At 44.2% G+C, this 25,560-nt stretch overlaps 4 protein-coding genes across 5 annotated transcripts in view; 3 read left to right on the top strand and 1 right to left on the bottom strand.

The window, feature by feature from the left end:
- ssrp1b (structure specific recognition protein 1b) overlaps positions 1 to 4,181 on the bottom strand; it is a 22,087-nt gene extending 17,906 nt beyond the window's left edge. For both annotated transcript variants that reach the window (XM_036933559.2, XM_036933560.2), the window contains exons 1-6: positions 4,012 to 4,181; positions 3,275 to 3,366; positions 2,867 to 3,052; positions 1,391 to 1,496; positions 1,097 to 1,299; positions 80 to 180 (exon numbers count right to left, since the gene is read on the bottom strand). In XM_036933559.2, coding sequence (XP_036789454.1) covers positions 80 to 180; positions 1,097 to 1,299; positions 1,391 to 1,496; positions 2,867 to 3,052; positions 3,275 to 3,328 — 650 coding nt within the window. In that variant the 5' untranslated portion in view covers positions 3,329 to 3,366; positions 4,012 to 4,181. The remainder of the gene's footprint in view (positions 1 to 79; positions 181 to 1,096; positions 1,300 to 1,390; positions 1,497 to 2,866; positions 3,053 to 3,274; positions 3,367 to 4,011) is intronic.
- A 689-nt stretch (positions 4,182 to 4,870) lies between these two features.
- Positions 4,871 to 5,996, top strand: pold4 (DNA polymerase delta 4, accessory subunit; the record flags this gene model as incomplete). Its single annotated transcript, XM_090188549.1, has 3 exons — positions 4,871 to 4,976; positions 5,240 to 5,348; positions 5,836 to 5,996. Coding segments are annotated over 3 exons (240 nt in total), but the record flags the coding sequence as incomplete, so codon positions are not given.
- Positions 5,997 to 7,483: 1,487 nt separating this feature from the next.
- On the top strand, positions 7,484 to 23,564 carry LOC110533175 (sarcoplasmic/endoplasmic reticulum calcium ATPase 2). Its single transcript, XM_036933554.2, has 23 exons — positions 7,484 to 7,909; positions 8,690 to 8,809; positions 9,166 to 9,183; positions 9,267 to 9,349; positions 9,598 to 9,702; positions 9,813 to 9,951; positions 12,808 to 12,974; positions 13,776 to 13,931; positions 14,061 to 14,202; positions 14,661 to 14,827; positions 14,971 to 15,059; positions 15,679 to 15,781; positions 16,230 to 16,361; positions 16,488 to 16,613; positions 16,786 to 17,007; positions 17,236 to 17,347; positions 17,817 to 18,058; positions 18,309 to 18,529; positions 18,926 to 19,128; positions 19,365 to 19,450; positions 19,533 to 19,666; positions 19,826 to 19,943; positions 21,060 to 23,564. Exons 2-23 carry the CDS (start codon positions 8,692 to 8,694, stop codon positions 21,366 to 21,368), a joined length of 3,192 nt encoding a protein of 1,063 aa, XP_036789449.1. The 5' UTR covers positions 7,484 to 7,909; positions 8,690 to 8,691; the 3' UTR covers positions 21,369 to 23,564.
- A 570-nt stretch (positions 23,565 to 24,134) lies between these two features.
- slc43a1b (solute carrier family 43 member 1b) overlaps positions 24,135 to 25,560 on the top strand; it is a 43,234-nt gene continuing 41,808 nt past the window's right edge. Inside the window, exon 1 of the mRNA XM_021619288.3 lies at positions 24,135 to 24,363. The gene's annotated coding sequence lies outside the window, so the exon portion shown is untranslated. The remainder of the gene's footprint in view (positions 24,364 to 25,560) is intronic.

The raw sequence follows: 25,560 nt of genomic DNA, 5'->3' as shown, positions 1-25,560 counted from the left end.
AGTGTGTGCAAAGGCTTGTGTAAAGGCGTGTGTGTAAAGTTGTGTGTCTATATGTGTGTAAAGGTGTGTGCATATGTACCTGCCCCTGGGCGTGAGACACTGCAGCTCTTTGAAGATACACACAGCATCTCCTGTAGCCTGGATCACATCTGCCTTGGACAGCACACGGTCTCTAAACACCTGGGAGGAGGACAAAACATGTCACATTCCATACAATATCAACATTTCATTTCTTCATTTGTGGTATTGGCAGAGACTTTTGTTCAAATATCCTGTAGATACTCATGTATTTCAGTTTTAACATGTAGAACTTATATCCCAATAAAGTTGAACTTGACGGTTGGTGGCAGTTCAGTTGCACTGCCAGTCAGAGCCGTTTGAGTGTCTCATTCATTCAGACAGAGATGTCTAGTCCTGACACTGAAGTTTGTTGTGGGGAAGAGTTTGATCTGCAGGACTGAAAAGGCCAAAACATCTATAATAGAAGCTGACTTCGGTCGTCAGTTGAACAGTGTTTCCTCCGACACATTGGTGCGGCTGGCTTCCGGGTTAAGCCAGCATTGTGTACAAAAAGCAGTGTGGCTTGGCAGATCATGCTTTGGAGGAAGCTCGGCTCTCGACCTTCACCTCTCCCGAGTTTGTTGTGGAGTTGCAGCGACGAGACAAGATCGCAACTACCAATTAGATATCACGAAATTGGGGAGAAAAAGGGTAGAAAAAAAACAACAACAAAAACATCCATAAAACTGGAGGCTATGAGAGGCAATGCATTATCCTGACGACTTAATGTAAATATTCTGTCAATGTCAGATGCTTTGTTCTGTTGTTGTGTTTTACATTTTAACATGTGATCTTGTCTGTATGTACTTTAACTGCTGCAAAATGAATTGCCTCTTGAGGACATTAACGTTTTCTGAATCTGAATACAGGACTAATATGGAAGACTACAGCAGACGTTTATGAATGCTGCCATCACGTTCGTTCTGACCTCTGCTGCTACATTTTTTTATTCAAACTTGAAGAATATTTCAGTGAGTGTGGGTTTTTCCTTTCTTCCAAGTCTATACCAGACACACACTCACACACAGCCCCCCACCTCCACAGGTTCTGGCCCCTCTTCCGTGGTGGCAGTGTCCCCGGGCGGGACATAGAAGCGGACCTCCATCAGCGACACCTCTGCCTCATCGTTCTGGTGGAACTCCAGTGTCACCTCGTTCTTCCCCGTGGCGCACTGGGACACGCTGGCCAGGGGGATCTCAAACGCTGGGCTGTCGCTCACCTCGAATGACAGGAGAGGGCCTGGGGACAGAAACTAGACTGTGTTGGAGACAAAATGTTACAACCCAAAATGGCCTCTGAAAACTTGAATATGTGTTAGTGTTGTCCTTACCAGAGAATTTGGTGGTGCCCCAGTTCCAACCCTTCACACACAATTCCTTCTCTGACAGCTCCACTTTGTAGTGGGCTTTGAAGTACTCAGAGATCTTCTCAAAGTCCTGGAGAGAGAGGGTAGAGAGGAGAGGGGTGGAGAGAGAGGGTAGAGAGGAGAGGGGTGAAGAGAGAGGGTAGATAGGAGAGGGGTGGAGAGAGAGGGTAGAGAGGAGAGGGGTAGAGAGGAGAGGGGTGGAGAGAGAGGGTAGAGAGGAGAGGGGTGGAGAGAGAGGGTAGAGAGGAGAGGGTAGAGAGGAGAGGGTAGAGAGGAGAGGGGTAGAGAGGAGAGGGGTGAAGAGAGAGTGTAGAGAGGAGAGGGGTGGAGAGGAGAGGGTAGAGAGGAGAGGGGTGGAGAGAGAGGGTAGAGAGTAGAGGGTAGAGAGGAGAGGGGTAGAGAGGAGAGGGGTGGAGAGGAGAGGGTAGAGAGGAGAGGGGCAGAGAGGAGAGGGGTGAAGAGAGAGTGTAGAGAGGAGAGGGGTGGAGAGGAGAGGGTAGAGAGGAGAGGGGTGGAGAGAGAGGGTAGAGAGGAGAGGGGTAGAGATGAGAGGGTAGAGAGTAGAGGGGTAGAGAGGAGAGGGGTGGAGAGAGAGTGTAGAGAGGAGAGGGGTGGAGAGGAGAGGGTAGAGAGGAGAGGGGTAGAGAGGAGAGGGGTGGAGAGAGAGGGTAGAGAGGAGAGGGGTAGAGAGGAGAGGGGTGGAGAGGAGGGGTGGAGAGAGAGGGTAGAGAGGAGAGGGGTAGAGAGAAGAGGGGTGGAGAGGAGAGGGGTGGAGCGAGAGGGTAGAGAGGAGAGGATAGAGAGGAGAGGGGTAGAGAGGAGAGGGTAGAGAGGAGAGGGGTAGAGAGGAGAGGGTAGAGAGGAGAGGGGTAGAGAGGAGAGGGGTGGAGAGGAGAGGGGTGGAGAGAGAGGGTAGAGAGGAGAGGGGTGGAGAGGAGAGGGGTGGAGAGAGAGGGTAGAGAGGAGAGGGGTAGAGAGGAGAGGGGTGTAGAGGAGAGGGGTGGAGAGAGAGGGTAGAGAGGAGAGGGGTGGAGAGGAGAGGGGTGGAGAGAGAGGGTAGAGAGGAGAGAAAAGACTATGTTTATTTTCCATGCTGACTTTTCTGTTTCAAATGATTCTATTCCACACTCCTCTCTGATCTCGTTCCTACTCCAAACTCACTCTTTACTCTTTTCATTCCCATTCTTGCCTCTTTCCACCTCTCTATCTGTTTCCTCCCCTTTCTCCTTATTTCTCTCTTCCATCATCATACCTCCCTCCCCTTCATCCTTCCCTCCATCTCTCTGTCTCCCCTCAACGATATCTCCCTCCCTCTCCTCTCTCCTCCTACCCTCCTTCACCTCCCTCCCTCCTATTTTCCTCTCCTCCACCCCTTTCCTCTCCGCACCTCTCCTCTACCCTCCTCTCTCCCCTCTCTCTTCCTCCCATCCCTCTTGTCACCGTGTCTCTGAAGCCGTCATATTTGTAGATGTGCCCGGTGCTGGTGGTCAGCTTGATGCCCTGTCCCAGACACACACGTCTCCACTGGGCCTGAGACAGCTCCGCAGCTGGGATGCTGTCCACCTTCCCTGTCTTACTGCTCTTATACACCACACTCTGTCTACCGAACCGCAGACGGCCGTCATTCTGGGGAAAACACAGTAAATAGTGTTGACATACATATACAGTATAGCAACACCTGAAGGAAACCCAGACACACACTCACATTTAGAATAGTTTGCCATGGTTTTTAACTGTTGACTGCATTGTCAGATATGTAATGCTGTGCAGAAACACACACAGACAGCATCTCCTCGAGTCCTCTCTCTCTCTTTCGCTTAACACACACACGCACACGCACGCACTCACCCATGACCCTTTGACCTCCTGGTAAATGTCACTGAACTCCAGTGTGTCGCCCATGGCAGCTATTCCTCTGGTCCTCAGGAGCCACTGTCCCTCTAATACCACACACAGAGAGTCTGCCTTCATTATACTAGTCCTATAGCTCAATTGATAAAGCATGGGGCTTGCAATGTCAGGACGGTGGGTAGGATTACCGGGATCGCTCATAAATAATGTGTATGCACATAACTGTCATTTGCCTTGAAAAAAAAGCATCTGCTAAATGGCCTATATAATTATTATAATATTATTCATGTATCTACCGTACTGTACTATCTATAGCATAAACTAACTACAAAGTCATAGAAATATATATATTTATATCTCTTTATATACATTTGTAAAAAAAATATATATCTTGTTTCAATGATTTACATTTGGACTAAATCTTGAATTAAATACATCTAAATGATTTATATGGAGGTCTAAGTGATTTTATATGGAAGCCTGTATGACCTGCATGTCTCAACAACTTAATACCGTAGGCCTTGCAATGAAAATTATAACAACCAACCAAACTTGCTTGTTATGTGTTGCTGTCAGCTGTCAAGCAAATTGGGACTGAGACATGTAAATAACCCTTATGACATGTAAAAACTATTATGCAATATAGTACAGCTTGCTATAATGGTGCTATTATTATGTTAGTGTTTACCGATTACAGTTGATCTGTGGAATAACGTCATGTTTACATTACTAACCGTTGTGTTGTAGCTGTCAACTTGCAATGTTGTGCGTGGGGAGAAAGTAAAGTCTTTGCGTCCTGTGCGTCGAACGTGACGTAATCACGGTTTGTATGTGTTACGTTTGACGTTTTTTTTCTCTCCTCTTGGTCTGGGTTTTTGCGTTTCGATTGTTTTCTTCATGATAACTTACACATTGATCATCAGACCAAAACCGAAGGGAAAGACATCGAACATAATTGCAAATAAGTATGTTATAAAACTACATCAGGGGCTTGATAAAAACGTTTTTGCACACAATGAATTGCACAAGTGTAAGAAACCTATGAAAACGCGCAGTACATACGAAATGCTAACACGTTGAGTTGGATCACTGAATCACCAATTTCCTCTCCGAAGACAAATACAACTATTCTAGCATTCTATTCATTGTACAAACAGATTGAAATTCGTAATTTATTTTACCTTTATTTAACTAGGCAAGTCAGTTAAGAACATTGGTGGCGAAATATCGCATAAATTTCCTGTTAATGCAGCTAATGTTGCATTACGGCAGATAGCCTAGTGGTTAGAGCGTTGGACTAGTAACTGAAAGCTCGAATCCCCCAGCTGACAAGGTAGAAATCTGTCGTTCTGCTCCTGAACAAGGCAGTTAACCCACTGTTCCTAGGCCGTATTTGAAAATAAGAATTTGTTCTTAACTGATTTGCCTAGTTAAATAAAGGTAAAATAATTTACGAATTTCAATCTGTTTGTACAATAGTTGTATTTGTCTTTAGAGAGGAAATTAGTGATTCAGTGATCCAACTCAACTTGTCAATCGACCACTATTAATGCCCCAGCTCTGTGATTGGTCATGGTGGTGTCACTCTAACCCTGCTTCCGAGTCCAATCACACGATGAGCTGCGCCCCCTCACAGCCAGAGAGAAAGAGCTGCAGGAGCTGAGACAGTTTGACCAGGACTGGCGGTGTGGACCCTGCAGCAAACGGTGTTATTAACTATCTGACAACACATTTTTAATACTGTTGTTCATAATAACAATATTCAGCACGGTGGAGCGCCAATTTTTCATCTTTGCACTGTCCCTTTATATTGTACTGTTTTACTGTTTCCTCTCCTGTTTCATATTGCTTTGTGAATTGTTTTAATCCAATCCAATTGTTTTCCTTCCTGTATATCATAGTGCTATATGATCTACAGTAGCATTTCTAATCCCACTGTAATCACACACTCTCTCTCTCTCTCAGGTATCAGCCGTTTGCAGCGGTGGGAGAGAGCTGCACAGCATGGGTTAAACCCCCCTCGGGAGATCAGATATATGCCGTTTAGCGCAGACACAGACTACACACACTGGTACTATGATCAGAATAGCACAGACACGACGCACAAGCAGATGCACACACATTCTGTTACACACACAAATGCATGGACATTCTTAGAGAAAATGGTTCCAAAAAGGTTTGGCTGTCCCCATAGAATAATCCTTTTGGGTTCTAGGTAGAAGTCTTTTGTGTTCCATATAGAACCCTCCTTGGAAAGGGTTTTTACATGGAAACCAAAATGGTTCTACCTGGAACAAAAAAGGGTTCTTCAAAGGGTTATCCTATGGGGAAGGCCGAAGAACCCTTTTAGGTGCTAGATGGGTGTACACACACCACACACACAGTAAAAAACACACAGACAACTCTCTCATAAACACACACACTTGATTCTGGACCATTACAAATGTATTCCAGCCATACAGTATCATATGTAATGTTGTGCATAAGAGTAATGAGAAATGATACATTTGTCATATTTTGTTGTTAAAATATTGTCTTCGTACTGTTTTGTCTTTCAGTCTGTCGAGTGACTATCCATTGTGAAAAATGGAAAGAGGAGAGACAGAGAAGATAAAAGTAGAATGTCCAAAGTTCAGGTGGTTTTGCTTTTGTTTAGTTCAGGTTTGACTGCTAACCATCACACCACACGTTTTTATTAAAATGCCCTTCTCTACAAAAATATCAGTTTTTATTAGGTCTGTCACACACACACACACACACACACACACACCACTGCCTCTTTTGAGACATTTACATACATATTTGTATAGGTAACCCATTTCAAGCTAATACATTTAAATTGTATATGTACCAGAGTGAGGAAGAGAGAGAGAGAGAGAGAGAGAGAGAGAGAGAGAGAGAGAGAGAGAGAGAGAGAGAGAGAGAGAGAGAGAGAGAGAGAGAGAGAGAGAGAGAGAGGGACAGTCAGATGTTGCTATTACCTGCTTATGTTGTGTCGACAGTGACACATTCTATTACACAGTAATCGTTAGAACTCTGGACAGCCTCAATCGGGGCATGGACTCTACAAGGTGTCGAGAGCATTCTACAGGGATGCTGGCCCATGTTAACTCCAATGCTTCCCACAGTTGTGTCAAGTTGGCTGGATGTCATTTAGGTGGTGGACCATTCTTGATACACACAGGAAACTGTTGAGCATGAACAACCCAGCAACTCTGAATGGCACACATACACAAGCCATGTCTCAATTGTCTCAAAGCTTAAAGATCCTTCTTTAACCTGTCTCTTTCACTTCATCTACACTGATTAAGTGGATTTAACAAGTGACATCAATAAGGGATCATAGCTTTCACCTGGATTCACCTGGTCAGTCTGCCATGGAATGTGCAGGTGTTCTGTTTTGTATACTCAGTGTATATGTAGCTATGTAGCCAAGTTATCGTTTCTCATTGTGTAGTTTTCTATTATTTATATTTTTTCTCTCTGCATTGTTGGGAAGGGCCCGTAAGTGTTAGTCTATAGCTGTTGTTTACGAAGCATGTGACAAATAAAATGTGATTTGAGTAATAGCCTAGAATAAATGATGTAGGATAATGTGTTGCATCAGAAGAGCAATAGCCTACTGCTGTTAACGTGACGTCTAACAGAGCAGATAGGTAGGTGTGTGTGTGTGAGAGAGAGAAAGAAAGAGGGAGGGAGGATGTGGGTTGCTGGGGAACATAATGTCTGACCACATATGTACCTTAAGCACATATGCGATCAGACATGCCCCGTCCAAAACAACTGGGAACTCAAATCATGTCAGTCATCTTCAGGTCGGAAAGTCGGAACTCTAGTAAGAGTCCGATATTTCACGTCACTTATTAGCGGTATTCTGGTGACAGATGGGCGTTGGGGGGAGGAAGCTATCCGCTTTACCTTTAAATACACGTCCCGCCTGTTTTGCTTGACGGACATTACTATTGGTCAGGGGGCAACGAGAATCGAGTGTCCTGCAGAACCCATTGAGTTGTAAAAAAGTCAATCATCTGAAAAACGACTGTCGCACAGCACGTTCATTGGTCAAGCGCTGAGCCAAGGGCAAGGTTGGGGTTCCGCCCTCCTGCAGCAAATCACCGGTAGGCGGGTTTATAGAAGTTGTTGCAATCTCATTCGATGTACAGCCATTTCAGTCTAAATCCCAGGTCTCTAATTGGCCTAACTTCTGCTCCTACGATTTCTGCGACTGAAGCACTACTGTATAATTCTGTGGCCTTGCATTAAATAAAGCGACGGCTATTTAGATAGCTAAGACATAGCGGGTGGATTAAAGCGCACGACATCGGTGCTGTAATCAAATACAAAAGTAGAGGAATACGCCTCCAACAAGCCTTAGTGGTACTTGAAGAAAAATCACTTATTCTATGACAATGCCTTCCTTATAATTTTTCAGGACGTAACGTTAGCTAGCTAGTGATCCAGTGGGAGAGAAATAGCCGAGCAGTTAATATAGATCGATTTCTCAAATCGTCGTTGGAATTAACGTTTTCTTTTTGTAGTTTTCTAATCCTATTCGTGTTGATATTGTGTTATTTACTCAACGTTTCTGAATTAGTTGTTAGTCAACGGAATACCGGGATATTTATTGTACTGGTAAGTCTCCCTTCATTATTAGAGCGCAAACGTCCTGTACAAACAAGATTATTAGCTAGTTACCGTTTCTGAGAATGCCATTTAGCTAGTTAGCAAACGTTAGCGTATTGAAGGCGTCGCAGCGGATCGGCCTAGAAGGGAACATTTACCTTCAATGCAGATATTTAAAAGCTCGTCAACAAGACTTTATCTTTGTATATCAACAAACTTTGCTTTTATTTTATTTGTAAAATAATGTGACCTGCGTTGGATGCTGCGAAGATGATTATTTCAAGAACATTCTGAGATTCTGACATTGGGTCTTATTCGAACCATCGATACATTGTGCTAAATGCATTTAAAGGAGGCTTCACGTTTATAGTATATTATGGGGTTGCTAAGTTTATTGCATCATGTCTTGTTGAATCCCCTAGCGAACAGGTGCTGTAAATCAAGGTAATTTACATGCAACAGGTGCAATTGCTCACCTGATTCTCTAGGCTCCTTTTGTAACGTCCCCAGGCGTTATTTCGGTCTCCGACTCAACATTATCGTATTTACAGAATCAAGTTCGTCCCCATATTGTGGTAATGTTTCATTCACTGCAGTGAGAGTATGAATAGAATGGAGAGTACACTATTATTTTTTCCTAATTTTATTTTCACTAGTTAAGTTTCAATGTTATGTAAGCCTACTGACGTTAGTCCCCCTTCACTTTCTCTCTTTTTCTCCCCAATATCATCCTTCCTCCCTCCTCTCCATCTTCCTGCCCCTCCCTTTCACCATCCCGCTGTCTTTCAGGGATGGACAATGCCCATACTAAGACAGTCGAGGAGGTGTTGGGGTATTTCTGTGTGAATGAGTCGACAGGCCTGAGCTGCGAACAGCTGAGGAAAAGCAAGGAGAGATGGGGCCCAAACGGTATGTCACAGTCCTAGTGCGTGACCTAAATGACACTGCCTATGCAGTGCACTACTTTTGACCAGGGCCTATAGGACTCTGGTCAAAAATAGTGAACTATGTAGGGAATAGGTGCCATTTTGGACGCAAACCTAACCCTTGACCCCTATTTCACCCTTAAATAAAAAAACGGCAGACTCTTACTCTCACAAGTATTCAATTGTTTCAATGATTACTATAAAGTAATGACACCCAAGGTAGGCCTATGTTTAGTAATGTGATGATGATATTCACAGTGATGAGTGATAGTAGCAATGTTATTACCATGTTTATAACTCTCTCTCTCTTTCTCTCAATTTCTGAACTCCATGATGCAGAGTTACCGGCGGAAGAAGGTAAGATGTTCATTATCTCGCCCTGTTCGCTCTCTCTTTCTCTTTCCCCTGCATTTACATTCTTTCCATATCTGTGTTTCCAGGGAAGTCGCTATGGGAACTGATCCTGGAACAGTTTGAGGATCTCTTGGTTCGGATTCTTCTGCTGGCTGCCTGCATCTCCTTCGTAAGGACACACACACTAACACACACAGAAAGACCACCTAAACAAACACTATAGTAAATACTGTAACTTTACAATAAATGTCTCAGCCTACCCAATGCCATTCAGACATATGTTTATAACTATTTCTATATTTTGCTCTGAGCATTCCTATCCACTCTTTATATCCTCACAATATTACCATCCCTGTCACATACTCTCTTGGCTCTTGAAAACAAGTTCTTCTTTAACCTGTCTCTCTTTTCTGACAGACTCTTGCCTGGTTCGAGGAAGGGGAGGGGACCATCACAGCCTTTGTGGAACCCTTCGTCATCCTCCTCATCCTCATCGCCAACGCTATCGTTGGGGTGTGGCAGGTAAAGTCACACAGTATTTTGACATGTTGCATTAGTGTGTGTGTGTTCATGTATAAACACATTTATTAATGTGTGCGACGATGTGTGTTCATTCACATGTGTGTTTCCAGGAGCGTAATGCTGAGAATGCAATAGAGGCGCTGAAGGAGTATGAGCCTGAGATGGGGAAGGTGTACCGACAGGACAGGAAGAGTGTCCAGAGGGTCCGGGCTAAGGACCTCGTACCTGGGGACATAGTGGAGGTGGCAGGTAGGCAGAACAACTACAAATCCCAGAGTCCATCAAGGGACCACAGTGTTCTACACTATGACTGGTAACATTGTTGAGGTACTGTAGCAGGTAGGCAAAAACATCTCACCATCCTCTAGTGTTCTTTATAGAACAGCAACTCCCAAAAAACACATGTTATTGAGGTACTATAGCAGGTAGGGGAAAAAACGACAAATTCTGTAACTCCTCAAAGGTCCCTTGTACATACATACCTGGGGAGTGGAGACACAGTGGAGGTGGCAGGCATGTAGGGGAAACAAACTACAAATCCCATTTAGCAAATCCCATACACAAAGTGTTCTATTATTGACTGAGTTAGTTGTTTAAACTTCCAAAAATAAGATGTTTAGTTAGCCTTGGAAATATTTTAATCTGTATGGGTTTGTTTTTTTTCCCCTCGCAGCATCATGGAAATCAAAGAAAGGTTTTATTGGAAATTAAGTTTTAATCAAGTTGAGGCCTACAATACCCAATATCACTGCATCTTGCTAAGCTCTGGGAATGTCGCCAGACGGGGTCAAATATTTTCTCGAAACTATTTACACATTTCTGACTGAAAAGGCAGTTTGCGGGTCAGTTTCAATTTTCTGTGCGACTTAGCGACAACACAGCTCGAAGGGTTAAGACCGCTCCAATCGTCGAATCCTCAAGGCGATCCGTTTCTATTCTTAGAGCTTCAAAGAAGTAACAGAGGAAATGGGGGCTGAGTGTGTTTTTATTTGTGTGTGTGTGACTCAGAGAGATTCACTGTGGCGATGTTTGGCTTAAAGAGCATGGGAACTTTGTGACACCAATCACAGTTTACACTGGGGATGTGTCCCAAATGGCACCCTATTCCATTTTATAGTGCGCTAATATTGACCAGAGTTAGGGAATAGGGTGCTGTTTGGGATTCATCCATGGAGGATTGTTAAACATTTACTTTTTTAATTTTATTTTTTATCTCATCAATCATCACATCACTGCCTGTCTATCCCTTTGAGCCAATGACCTTGCAGGGTTTGAAATGTTTACCAATGAATTTGGTTGATTGACAGCTCATAAAAAAAAAAACTTTTATGAGGAAATATGATGATGGGATTTAGTTTCGCTGTTCTAAGGTATTATGGGCTGTATTTGAACAAACTTAACACAATGGTCAATCTAAGCGCTAGCAGTGTCAGAAAAAAATATCTATTTTCACAACCATAGTTGTGCTGGCATGGACGCGAAAGGGCTGGGTTTTGATGAATAAATACATTTTGGGTGTGTCGAGGCTTGGCCCCTCACTGGTCAATCAGAACGTGCTCCATGGCTAAATATGTACAGTCTTTTATGTATTGCCTTGGAATCAACTCCAATTCCAATGTTAGTCCGTTTTCTAGTTTGTTAAACAGCTTACAGAAACAAAATAACAACATGTAGACTTGTCCCATCTTTGCAATATACAGTATGTTAACTTGAACCTGTTTGCAGTTCACATTGTTCTAAGTAATTGCATGTCTTCAATGTGAAAACGTATACATAGAATTCACACTGAAATAGGGGCTAGGCCTACTGTAAGTTGCATTATGGCTGCGCTTGGACATGCTAAATGTCAATAAGCAAGATTACATTCATTATTGATAAGGCCTAAAAAGAGACTGAATAATTCTAAACAAAGCGAAACAACTTAATTTAAAAGTAGACTATGTCTAAATACAGTAGCTGGACAACGGTCCCATATAAAGAGAAAGGGAGTATGTCCATATGTTTAATATACATATTGGAACCATCTTACAGATTGCATTCACACTTTTTCAGAAGTTGCATTGCATGCGCGCCACAGACGTTGTCACCATATAAACAGGACAGTGAATCGTTCTAATAAGTTTGCTTGTTTTTCGTTGAGTTTTTATTAAAACCCATATTTATTTTTCAACAACAAACACACGACATGACCAAAAGTATGTGTACACATGCTCGTCGAACATCTCATTCCAAAATGCCAATTCCAAAATTTGCATTGATATGGAGTTGGTCCCCCCCCTTTTGCTGCTATAACCGCCTCCACCCGAGTTGTTTTTCTTTTTATCATTTTTGGGAACTTTTACCCCTTTTTCTCCCTAATTTCTGGGAATTTCTGATATCCAATTGGTAGTTAGTCTTGTCCCATAGCTGCAACTCTCCTCCAGACTCAGGAGAGGCGAAGGTCAAGAGCCATGCGTCCTCTGAAACACGACCCTGCCAAGCCGCACTGCTTCTTGACACACTGCTCGTTTAACCTGGAAACCAGCCGCGCCAATGTGTTGCACCAACACCTCCCCTAACCCGGACGATGCTTGGCCAATTGTGCTCCGCCTCATGGCTCTCCTGATCACGGCCAGCTGTGACACAGCCTGGGATCAGAAGCGGGGCTGTAGTGACGCCTCAAGCACAGCGATGCAGTGCCTTAGACTGCTGCGCCACTCGGGAGGCTCCGTTCTGTGAGTTTGTGTGGCCTACCACTTCGCGGCTGAGCCGTTTTTGCTCCTAGACGTTTCCACTTCACAATAACGGCACTTACAGTGGCCCGTGGCAGCTCTAGCAGAGCAGAAATTTGACTAACTGATTTGATGGAAAGGTGGCATCCTATGACTGTGCCACTTTAAAAGTCACTCAGCACTTCAGTACGGGTCATTCCATTGCCAATGTTTGTCTATAGAGATTGCATGGCAGTGTGCTGGATTTTATACACCTGTCAGCAATGGGTGTAACTGAAATACTTTGAAGAGATGTCCACATACTTCTGGCCATGTTGTGTTTATCCTCAGCTATGTAAGACTTGAACTTGGCTTGAAAAACCGTCTCCATCACCTCCGCCCTGTTTTCCCCCAGTGGGTGATAAAGTCCCAGCAGACATCCGGCTGACCTCCATCCGCTCCACCACGCTGCGAGTGGACCAGTCTATCCTGACGGGGGAGTCGGTGTCCGTGATCAAACACACAGACCCAGTGCCTGACCCGCGAGCCGTCAACCAGGACAAGAAAAACATGCTGTTTTCTGTAAGTGTGTGTGGTGGTGGAGGAGGGTGGGTGTATTTTAGGGGGTCATTATCTGATTAGAAATAGACCAGCACATTTGTTTGTTTGTGTGTGTGTGTGGTTTATTGATCTAATGGGAGACATGGTGTGAGAGAGGAACCAGAACACACAACTGTGTGTGTGTGTGTGTGCGCACTGTGAGCGCACTGTGATGCTTTGATGTGAGTGTCGAAGGTGTGACTCAACCGTTTGTTGAATAAAACATCACTCGCATTGTTTGCACAGGACACACACAAACACATAATATACTATGTGATATCTACTTAACAGTTCTAAAGAGTCAGGTAAACAAGCTACGAGGCCACTGTCTTCCAGGTTAATATACTCATCATCTGTATTGGTACTAGAGCTACACCCATATACTGGAACTGAGACTGTTCTGTATATCACCAAGAGATACCGTATGTGTGGGATGCATGTCGTTGATCCCCACGCCACCAACATAGTCAAAAACACAATTGATGATTTCTAATACATTTGCCCTATGTTTTAAACGTCTTTGACAAAACGTTGGAAATACATCTTTCTGGTCTTGTGCTGACTGGGTAATACATACATACATACAGCTGCTACCACCACACCTATACATACATTATTTTCCCCTGAATCATTTTTCGGTGTTATTACCGTGTCTTTGATCGGGAAATGAGCTGGTAGCACAATGCCAATGTATGCTGCTTTACAGATCAAACTCATGTTGTAGAGAGTACCAACATGGGGCTTTGTCAACCAACACAGGGCTTTGTATCGTTGTTCTTCCAGGGCACCAACATTGCGGCAGGCAGGGCTATAGGTGTGGTGGTAGCTACTGGGGTGCAGACTGAGATCGGGAAGATTCGTGATGAGATGGCTGCTACAGACCCAGAGAGAACACCGCTGCAGCAGAAACTGGACCAGTTTGGAGAACAGCTGTCCAAGGTACAAGGACTTTCCTTATTTTCCCTTTTCTCGTCTCTTGCTCTTTCTTTCCCTCATTCTTTTTATTTCATCTGTCAGCTGTATTGTGAGTTGCAGTGTTGTGATAACAGGCTCCCTCTCTCCCTCTAGGTGATCACAGTGATCTGCGTGGCAGTGTGGGGTATCAACGTAGGCCATTTCAATGACCCGGTCCACGGTGGGAGCTGGCTCAGAGGGGCTGTCTACTACTTCAAGATCGCTGTGGCACTGGCTGTAGCTGCCATCCCTGAGGGTATGTGGTGGAACCAACCTCTGTGTCTGTCTGTAACACACAAAGTAGAGCATGATTCCATTCTATTTTGAGCAATCTAAATTCCATATGAAACCAAAATGAATTATCTTTTGGGGCGGCAGGTAGCCTAGTGGTTAAGAGAGTTGGGCCAGTAACCGAAAGGTTGCTGGATGAAATCCCTGAGCTGACAAGTTAAAATCTGCCGTTCTGCCCCTGAACAAGGCAGTTAATCCACTGTTCCCCGGTAGGCCGTCATTGTAAATAAGAATTTGTTCTTAACTGACTTGCCGAGTTAAATAAAACAAAGCTCCTATCTGTGTCCATGTAGACTGTAACTTGATAAACACAGTAGATTGATCAGCCAGTGTACTTTTGTTACATGACTCGGAAGAACCATGATGGAACCATATATTTAACCGTTCCTTCACCCTATTCAATCTTGGTCCCCCCCCCTGCAGGCCTACCCGCTGTGATCACCACCTGCCTAGCTCTGGGGACCAGACGCATGGCCCGGAAGAACGCCATCGTCCGCAGTCTGCCTTCTGTGGAGACCTTGGGCTGCACCTCCGTCATCTGCTCCGATAAGACTGGCACCCTCACCACCAACCAGATGTCTGTCCACCAGGTGAGAGAGGGAGGGAGAGTAAAAATTGAGATAGGAGCTGACCTGAAAGTGGAATGGTTTGGCATGTTGATTGACACTCAGCCTGATGCTGACCTAACCTTACTGTTTGTGACATTGAGTGTATTTTCTAACCGTGTGTGTAGATATTTGTTGTGGACAGTGTGTCAGGGGAGCGATGCGCCCTGAGTGAGTTTTCGGTGACCGGATCTACTTACGCCCCAGAAGGGGAAGTGTGAGTGCCTTTAACCTTTAACCCTTAACTGATGATTGCCACGTTCAAAACACCTGGGAACTTGGAAATATCTGACTTCAGTCTGTTCAAGACAACTGGGAAAAATAGCTTTGAATGGTCACCCAAAATGAAATTCCATGTCAGAAACTCTGGCATTTTTCTAGAGCTCCAACATTCTGACCTGAAGATCAGGGACATCATGATTTGACCTCGTTTTCTGGGCAGTTCCCAGTTGTTTTGAAAGCACTAGATGTCATGATGAATCACTCATCCCCAATTTTGCTGTGACTGTCTGAGTGGGGAGAGGAAAAATGAAAACTAGCTGTTATTGGCAGAGGGGTTTGGAACTCTTTCTTATTGGTGTATTAACTCATTTACCGCCTGGTGACGTCACCAGGCAGGCCAAAACTCCATCCCACCAAAACAGGACCTTTTAAGATGCTGAGAAATGTTATCGGTTATATATTTGGTTCCCTTCCTCCACTACTTTCTTTCTCTGGTCTCGTTCTGCCTTATTTCCCTTTCTCTCTTACCCTATCATCTTCCATATCCACCCTTCTGTCTCTTCCCTAATTTTCTCCCTCTGTTTATTTCCCTTGTCCTTCTCTCTCTCCAACAGGTATAAGGATGAGACGGTGGTGAAGTGTAGTCAGTATGAGGGCCTGGTGGAGATGGCCTCTATCTGTGCTCTGTGTAACGATTCCTCTCTGGACTACAACGAGGTGAGAACAGCTCCAGCCTACTTTGTACACCATAACACACCAATTTAAATGGCTCTTCCTGTAGCCACTGCACACGATAACACACCTAATTGTAACCTTTTATTTAACTAGGCAAGACCGTTAAGAACAAATTCTTATTTACAGTGATGGTCTACCCGGGAACAGTGGGTTAACTGCCTAGTTCAGGGGCAGAGCGACAGATTTTTAACTTGTCAGCTCGGGGATTCGATCCAGCAACCTTTCAGTTACTGGCACAACGCTCTAACCACTAGGCTACCTGCTGCCCCAACCATAATCATTGCACGACACACAACTCCATGGACAGACACTTCTTAATTCTGGTCCTGAAGAGCTACTTTTGTTCCAGTCCAGTAGCATCTGTTTGAAATAATACATTCAAATAATGTCATTTTTGTTGACCCTTAACCTGTGGGGGTGTGTGTCCCAGTCTAAGGGTGTGTATGAGAAGGTAGGCGAGGCCACGGAGACGGCCCTGTGCTGTCTGGTGGAGAAGATGAACGTGTTCGACACAGACCTCAGAGGACTGTCCGCCGTCGAGAGAGCTACTGCCTGCTGCTCGGTGTGTGTCTGTAATATAAAAATAACCTGTGTGTGTACCATTGAGACGTGCTGACCTAATTTACTTCCTGGCAGAGTGATTGAATGATACATCTCCTCTCTCTCCCTCTATCCTTCTCTCCATCAGGTGATTAAACAGTTGATGAGGAAGGAGTTGACGTTGGAGTTCTCCCGTGACAGGAAGTCCATGTCAGTGTTCTGTTCTCCCAACAAACTCAGCCGCTCTGCCTCCGGGGCCAAGATGTTTGTCAAGGTCAGCTGTGTGTCTCTGTCTCACTCCTACTTATCCACTTCTCTATCCCCCCTTTCTCTTTCTGTTCTTTCTTGTCATTTCTATTCCTTACGTGCTTCTTTCTTCTGAGTTCTTTCTCTTACTCTCTGTCCACCATCTCCTCACTTTGTATGTCTTGTCGTCTCTCTCCCAGGGAGCTCCGGAGAGCGTGCTGGAGCGCTGCCGTTGGATTCGGGTGAACGGGGGTGCGCGGGTGCCCATGACGCCGGCGGGGCGGGAGCAGCTCCAGGGGACCGTCAGGGAGTGGGCCACGGGGCGGGACACCCTCCGATGCCTCGCCATGGCGACCCGGGACTCGCCTCCCGAGATACGCTCTCTCAACCTGGAGAACTCGGCCACCTTCGCTGATTACGAGGTGGGTGATTTGAATTTTTTTTTTTTTAGGTTTTTTAACTCATTTTATGTATCCTTTGTGTAATTATGCACTTTTATTAATCTCTTGTATTGCTTTTTGGTTGCCTATTTATCTCTTATTTTATAACTTTTTGACTGTAAAGTGTTGCGGTTTGTAAAGGCACTTCAAATACAGTTTTATTTGATTAGTGTTAAATAAACAACAATGCCTTCCCCCCCCCCCCCCCAGTCGGACCTGACCTTCGTGGGCTGCGTGGGGATGCTGGACCCCCCCAGGAAGGAAGTGCTTGGTGCGGTCCGTATGTGTCGGCAGGCTGGCATCCGCGTCATCATGATCACAGGTAAAACACGCCTTGCCCTCACTCCCTCTGTTTGTTGTGTTGTGATACATGCTCGTTGGATGGGGAGACCCAAGACGCATTATCCAAGGGGATTCAATAAAGTCAACTGAACAGAATTTCTAGCCTCACACTTATCTACCTTAAAATGATATTATAATGTGAAAGGCTGGGACGATATCAGTATCGCATTTTTTTTTTTCAATGTCAAAAATGAAAACACGATGCAGACCAAACTGTTTTGTCCTTTAAAAAGCTGCTGTATTTCAAATATTGTGTGCTTTAGCTTGGGAAAGGAAATAAATGTGACATTACAGCTTTTTTCCTCACTTTGTGTTTTGTTTACTTGCCAAGATACTAACGAGTATCCCGATACTGGTATCGGCCCGGCCCTAATAACGCGATTTCAAACCGTTTTGCCTGCTGGGTGTCATCTCTCCATCTAACCTCTTACCTCATGGCACCCCCCCAGGTGACAACAAGGGCACGGCCATGTCCATCTGTCGTCGCGTGGGCATCATCACGGAGGAGGAGGAGGAGGCGGGCAGGGACGACCCGTTCTCAGGGGGCCTGACGGGGAGGGAGTTTGACGAGCTGCCCCCCCACCTCCAGAGGCAGGCCTGTCGTACCGGACGCTGCTTCGCCCGTGTGGAACCCACACACAAGAGCCGCATCGTGGAGTACCTACAGAGCCTCGATGACATCACAGCCATGGTGAGGTTGTGTGAGTGTGTGTATCTCTCTCTGTTGGCAGCAGTGTTCTTGTCTAGAGCTCTACTCTGACACTTAAAAAATAAAAAAGTACTGTTCAATTGAATGACGGACCTGTTGTCATCGGTAACATTCTTCCTCTGCATTGAGAAGACATGTTTGCATTGTGTGGGGCCTTTCATGCGTTTCTTCCCTGTTTTGACTCCCGGCGTGTTCTTGCTCGCTCCCATCCCTTCATCCCTCTCTCCCCCAGACTGGTGATGGAGTGAATGATGCGCCAGCCCTGAAGAAGGCAGAGATCGGGATCGCCATGGGTTCAGGCACGGCTGTTGCCAAGTCCGCCTCAGAGATGATCTTAGCTGATGATAACTTCTCTACCATCGTAGCGGCTGTAGAAGAGGGCAGAGCCATCTACAACAACATGAAGCAGTTCATACGATACCTCATCTCTTCCAACATAGGAGAGGTTGTCTGGTGAGGATAGGGGGACGAGAGGGAGTGGAAGAGAGGAAGGGGAGAGCAATCTATAACTAAATGAAACAGTTTAAAGGATACTTCTTAGGAGAGGGGGATGAAGTGGTACTGGAGGGATGGGTTAGAGGATGGAAACGAGGGAGGAAGAGTGCAGGATTACTGTTTTTAATAAAGGGGAAGGATAACAGAACAGAGGTGCACATTTAGGAGAGGAGTATGCTTTAGGTCAGGTGACAATAGAGAAGGACAATTTAAAAAAGAGAGATGGCTGAAGGGATTAACTTGAGGGATAATAGTAGTCTGGGACAGTTAGAGAGGATTTCTGAATTATTATATTGTATACCTCCCTCTCTCTCACCATCCCAACCCCTCTCCCCCTCCTTCTCTCCCCTCCAGTATTTTCATGACGGCTGCTCTGGGCATGCCCGAGGCCCTGATCCCGGTCCAGTTGCTGTGGGTCAACCTGGTGACAGACGGCTTCCCGGCCACCGCTCTGGGCTTCAACCCCCCCGACCTGGACATCATGTCCCGCCCCCCACGCTCTCCCAAGGAGCCTCTCATCTCCAGATGGCTCTTCTGCAGATACCTCATCGTCGGATGTGAGTATATCTGGTTTATCTGTTTCTATATCTGTGGCAGATACCGCATTATGAAGTTATAGATTACGAGCAGACAGGGTTATTGTATACTTTGCAGATGTAGCCTCATAAGCACTTTATGACAAATGTATTTGTAAAAAGCATTATACAAATAACCTTAGTGGACGATTGATTTACATCACAATATCAGCTGGGATTCGAGAATATACACATCTAACCTTTGACCTTTCTCTCAGGCTACGTCGGAGCAGCTACAGTAGGAGCTGCAGCCTGGTGGTTCATGGCAGCACACGATGGACCCAAACTCTCCTTCTACCAACTGGTAAGAACACATCCCTCTCTTCTCTCACTTCTCTTACTTTACCGTGTCTAACCTCTCACTCGCTCTTTCTCTCTCCTCGCAGTCTCACTATCTCCAGTGCGGTGAAGGCCACGGGGAGTTTGCGGGGGTTCAGTGCTCGGTGTTCGAGTCACCCTACCCCATGACCATGGCCCTGTCTGTGCTCGTTACCATAGAGATGTGCAACGCCCTCAACAGGTATGCTACTAAAACTACAACTCCCATAATCCCGTGCGGTACTTGGCGTCAGTCATAGAGATCACTATCTATGACGCGTCACAGAACGGGTTTAGTTCTCGTTTAGTTCTTTTGAGCTTGTTCTGGTCCATTTCTGAGCTCCGCAGTGTGTGTCCTCAGTCTGTCAGAAAACCAGTCCCTGCTGAAGATGCCTCCTTGGTCCAACCCCTGGCTGGTGGGAGCTATCTGTCTCTCCATGGCGCTCCACTTCCTCATCCTCTACGTTGACCCCCTGCCTGTAAGTATGTGTGTGTGTGAGTGCGTCTGGCATAATGTTGTCAACAACAATAAAATATTAGTCAAACCTATTTTTCAGTGGCAATTGACGAGACTATAACTGCCTAAATAGACTCAGGAAAAAAACTAAATAATTTTCATTTAGTTTTCATTTCAGTTGACTAAAGCGAGAGAAACTATCGCAGTGACTAAAATTTGACCACTAAATGGACTGGACAATAATTTTGGGAGAGATTGAGAGCTTTTCATTGATGTGCACAATCAATAATAGCAGCACAGATTAGAGGTCGACCGATTATGATTTTTCAACGCCGATACTGATTATTGGAGGACCAAAAAAGCCGATACCGATTAATCGGCCGATTTTATAAAAAAATAATAATAATCAAGCGATGACGGGCACTGCTCCCCTCCGATTATACACATCGTGCTGACGACTCTTGCTTCCTCGTAGCTAACCTTGTAGTTAGTTACCCTTTGCCTGGTTAAGAAACACAAGCTCATTTTACGAAATTAAAAACAATAACAACATTGACTTTAATAGTAAAACAACAGCCTAGCTATGTTTTTCTCTCTCTTGAGTAGGTTATAGAAAAGTATATACATTTTTTTGTAGTCTTGCTCGAATCCTCCCACTGAATTTTATTTACAGGTTCTGCAACCAACGTAGCCACGCCTCCCTCTTTTCCACAGAATGGCTTGATTTTCTATCCCGTAGGCTATGTGTTACAGCACCACTTTTGGTGTCTCCCTCAGGAATTGCTCTTGAGAAAATGTCATGTAATTGTCTCCTCCAAGTTGATATCAGATTTTCGCGCCTGACTATAGGTTAATGAGGCGATACAAATGTGATGTGACTAAAATGAAAGGGCATTTAGTTGACTAAAATTGTTTTCATTATTCTGACAAACTAAATCATTATTCAAATGTAAAAAAATGGGACCAAGACTGATATTTTAGGCAAAATGACTAAGACTAGACAACATCTAAAACATTACCACTGCTGCACAGGGAAGTGTGTGTGTTACATTATATTGTGCTCTCTATCTCATTGTCTAACCACCCCCCTCCCCTTCTCTCCCCCCCCCCCCCCCCCCCCCCCCTCTCTCCCATTCAGGTGGTGTTCCAGATCCGCCCCCTGTCGTGGCCACAGTGGGTTGTGGTCCTCAAGATGTCGCTTCCAGTCATCTTCATGGACGAGGCCCTCAAGTTCCTGGCCCGGAACTGGATCGAGCCGGGTACCGACGTGGAGCGCCAGGAGGAGGAGCGGGAGCGCCGGCGGAGGGGTCAAGGGTCAGGGGGCATGACTGCCGCTGTGAGCAGGGTGTTCAAGGGCGTGTCCTGGTCATTCGTTTTAATGTCGTTCCCCCTGTTGGTCTGGATCTACAGCCTGGACTCTGATATTACTAACATGTTCTATGAGTGAAGGGAAGGGTGGGGGTGGGGGGGGGGGTTGGGTTATGAATGAAAGCAAAGGAACTATAACATAAATAGGGGAGCAAGTTGAGGAGAAATGAAGATGGAGTGCAGGGAAAGAGAATTTTAAAAAATACATTTTTAGTGGGATGTAAGGTGAACAATCTGAGACGGTGAGCGAAAGAGAGGGATAGTGAAGAGGAGAGCACTGATACATCCTAGCTCAGCACTCTTGCCTTTTTGAATATGGGCCCTGACCGTAAGTGAGGGATTTTCCAAAACTCAAGGTCCTATTCAATCAAGCCTGGTTTAGCAAGTTACCTGAATAAGTCTTGAAAGTACCACTCCTCTTGTGCAGAAAGAATGCACGTTTAGGTTCACATAGCCCCTTGACAACATTGTTTTTTACAATGTGAGACAAACCAGAAAGAAACGCAACTTTGTAGTTGATTCAAACAAGCTTTCTGGCTGCTCAGAATGAGTTGTGTTTTTTTGTTGTTTTTTATCTTGAAAGGGAAAGTACTGTCTATAGATGATTTATAACAGAGTACTTTATACATTTCATTCCAGTTTCTCTACCTGTAAGGTGACAGGTGGGAAAGTGAGGGAGAAAGAAGCTTCTTCAGTCCAGTCTAGGGAATGGAGGGATGACTGGATGAAGAGAGAGAGAAAGGCAGAGATAAAGAATCTTCTAGCATCAGTCAGACTGGCCACACCGACACTCCAGCCATCTTCAGAAATCAATCAATAAATATTTGATTTAATTTAGATGTCATCAAATTGTCTAGGGAAGAGTACTGCAGAATACTTCTTTAATGTGTATTTCTTAGGGTTATGCGCTGGCAGAGCTGAATTTTGAAAGAAAGTTAGATTTTACGTTAGTTTTCACTGCATTATTCATATTTATTAATACATCACGACACTGAATTATGTGTTTTTCTTTTCTTTCTGTTGGATATTTTTCTATGCCTAACTTCTTTGCTACAGAATGGATGTTGTCTCCATGTTCTGATAAAGGTTGGCTACTCTTTATGACATCATACCCTTTGTCTCCTTGTCATCATGCATGTTTGAGATTGACTACTAGTGCATTGCAGTTGGACTGTTCAGAATCACTGATCTCCAAATCACCTGGCTTTCTAAATAACTACTCATTATGTGATCAAGATTAGCGATTATGCGCTGTGCCTTGCTCAAACTCATCCTCCTCCAACACGCTGACTGTTGATCTAAACTAAAACTGTCCAGGTTAGGTGCAGGCTTGTCATCTTTTTGCGTGACCAGATTCATTCTAATGTCCTACACATGATTTCAGTTTGGACTTGCATCCTTAAAGTTACGACGTCACAATCCTCATGTAGGCCTAGAAGCAGTAGACTTGTCTCTCTGTGTAATCATGACGACTCATTGTTGTCAGGCTGAGGAATTGCATCATATTTTAGCTAGGCTACTCTACTACTAGTTGGCAGTGTGTTTTGATAGTCTAACAGCCACTGTGACATCACACCATGAACTAAAGATACAAAGTTGTGTAGTCTGCTCATGTGGACAGCAATATCACTTTCCCTGTAGTAGTGGGTTTGTTAGGGTTGGGAACACTAATTATTTGCCCCCCCCCCCCCACACACACACACACACGCAACATTGTTTTTTGTTATTATTATGATTGATAGAACTATTATGGTAATTCTGATTTAATTAATTGTCCTTGTGGTGTCTGTAGAGCCCCTACTGTGCCTGTAAAGAATTAGAGGGTGTCATTTTATTTTCTGAATGTAGTAAAGGGTGGGGGGGGAATGTTGGGAGTCATTAAAATCATTAATAGATGTTAGGGGAGTGGAAAAGGGGGGGATTAGGGAGAAGAGAGGGTGGCTTTACAAAAGAGAGGGATGAGGGAGAGATGCTGAGAGGTCTTTTCTTTCCATCTCTCCGTTTCTTTACTGGCGCTCTGACAGAGTGCTCTCTGTCTTCATCTGAAACCAGTAAGCAAAATAATTTGACAAAATGTAATGACTTCAAAGAAATGAACATTCAGTGGAGTTATTTGAACAACAAATATCTTTTTTTGAGACTAAATTAAGGTGGGAATGTATTTAGTTTATTGTAAATCGTACCATTTGCCGTCTGTCACACTACTGCTATTTCATTTATGGAAGATGGGAAATGCTCTATGGGATGAAAACAACAATAAAATTGTTAATTTAAATTTATGTTTCTGTGGTTTCTAATTTGACACATGGGATCAGAGCCATGTATTTAAATACATGGCTCTGGTTAGGGTATTTTTCACATTGTAAAGCCATGGTGTGTCTCAATATGGCCCCTCACCATGTAGGCCAGGGTTTCCAAAACTCGGTCCTGGACCTCCCTCCCCTGCATGCACCTTTTGTTTTTTTGCCCTCACACTACACAACTGATTCAAATAATCAATGCTTGATGATGAGAATCAGCTGTGTGGTGATAGGGCAAAAACCAAAACGTGCACCCAGGGGAGGGGCGGGGCAGGACCGAGTTTGGGAAACCCTGATGTCAGCTTACCTCACCAGGAACAACTCTGGGTCCTGGTTAAAGCCTGGGCCCTGATCAAGAAAAATTCGTCTCCGTATTATGTTGTTAGTGTGTTTGTATTTAAGTATTCGCCGCAAGGTGGCGCAGTGTAACAAGGTTTCTATTTTAAGGCTGTAAAGTACCACTGACAACTGAGCGTGCTGCGTTTATACGTAAATGGAAACTCGTTGCGGTGTGGGTGGGTGGGTGGGTGGGGGTCCATTTATATAGACTTTAGGAAGGAGAGAGCGAGAGAGGAGGGGTTTAAAGCCATACAAATGTAAGGAAGTTGTGACGAGGAACTAACTGAATGTAGTGAAGTTTCACAAGACCCACAGTGACTGACTGTGTAACGTGTTCGCAGCAGACAAACAGTTTAAATCCCGCCTTTTTTCACTAAAGAAGGGAAATAAACAATTTACCATAGATATAAATTATTTCAGGGATTAGCGTCTGAAGTAAGTAATTTCCATTTTTTTCTTGTGCATGTTCAGATATGTTGCTGATCTTTTGTGTGTCTGGTAAGAGGAATTTGACTTTACGCACATGGCACAATACTTGTATATTAGTTTTTTCCCCCCCATTTTTTATTTTTCATAATCTTTCATTTGTTATCCTATTAATGTGCATTACTTTTTTGTAGACCGAGTGACACGGATAATCTTATATCCGTTTGCACAATGCTAAAGTTAATATGTTGACAGTATTGTGTTTGGCGCTAATTATATACATAAAACAATGCCCTTCCCACGTTTCAGGTATTGTTTGGCCATAAAAATAGTATAATGGAGGGTGACCAGTAGTTTGTTTATAATCAACTTTGTATACTTAAACAGTACTGGGCAATCCATGCGTAATCTATGCGCTGTGCACGTAAAAGGTGGCACCACCGGTGACACCTGGACGCAGCTGTCAGTGCGCACACACGGGAGCACGAGGAGGGGTCACGCGCGTCCACCACCCACGGACAGGCAGCACGAGTGGAAACAGCTGAAAGAGAGGGAGAGTGACAGACAGAAAGAGAGAGAGAGAGAGGTGGGGCGGTTTTACCACCCCTGGTTTTAAATATTGTGTATTTACTCAGTGTATATACTCTGCCTTAGCTGGTGCCTAAATCAGGAATAGGAAATTCAGCAACTCTTGGAGTGTAGTGGAAGTTGATAAAAGTGCTTGTTTATGATTACATTTTGACTTCCACAGTCCTCCAAAAGTTGCTGAGTTTCTTAGAATGATGCTTTCCAATTCTCTTGTAAATCAAATCTAATTTTATTGGTTGCATACACATATTTAGCAGATGTTAATGCGGGTGTAGCGAAATGCTTGTGTTCCTAGCTCCAGCAGTGCAGTAATATCTAACAATTCACAACAAAACACACTTATCTAAAAGTAAAAGAATGGAATTCAGAAATATATAAATATTAGGAGTATATATTTTAGGAATATTTATATATTTCTGAATATAAAAAAATAGACATACTAAATATTCTATCCACATACTGTACATATCTAGAATATATAGGATAGAATAGTATATATACAGCAATAGGTGAATAGGATGGCTTTGATTAAAATACAGTATGTAAACATAACTAAAGCGACCAGTGTTCCATTATTAAAGTGACCAATGATTCCATGTCTATGTACATAGATCAACA

The sequence above is a fragment of the Oncorhynchus mykiss genome, chromosome 10, assembly GCF_057628025.1.
Source record: "Oncorhynchus mykiss isolate SJ-2025 chromosome 10, ASM5762802v1, whole genome shotgun sequence".
NCBI classification, from domain to species: Eukaryota; Metazoa; Chordata; class Actinopteri; order Salmoniformes; family Salmonidae; genus Oncorhynchus; species Oncorhynchus mykiss.
The sequence above is the reverse complement of the archived record's forward strand: the minus strand, read 5'-3'. Positions and strand labels throughout refer to the sequence as shown.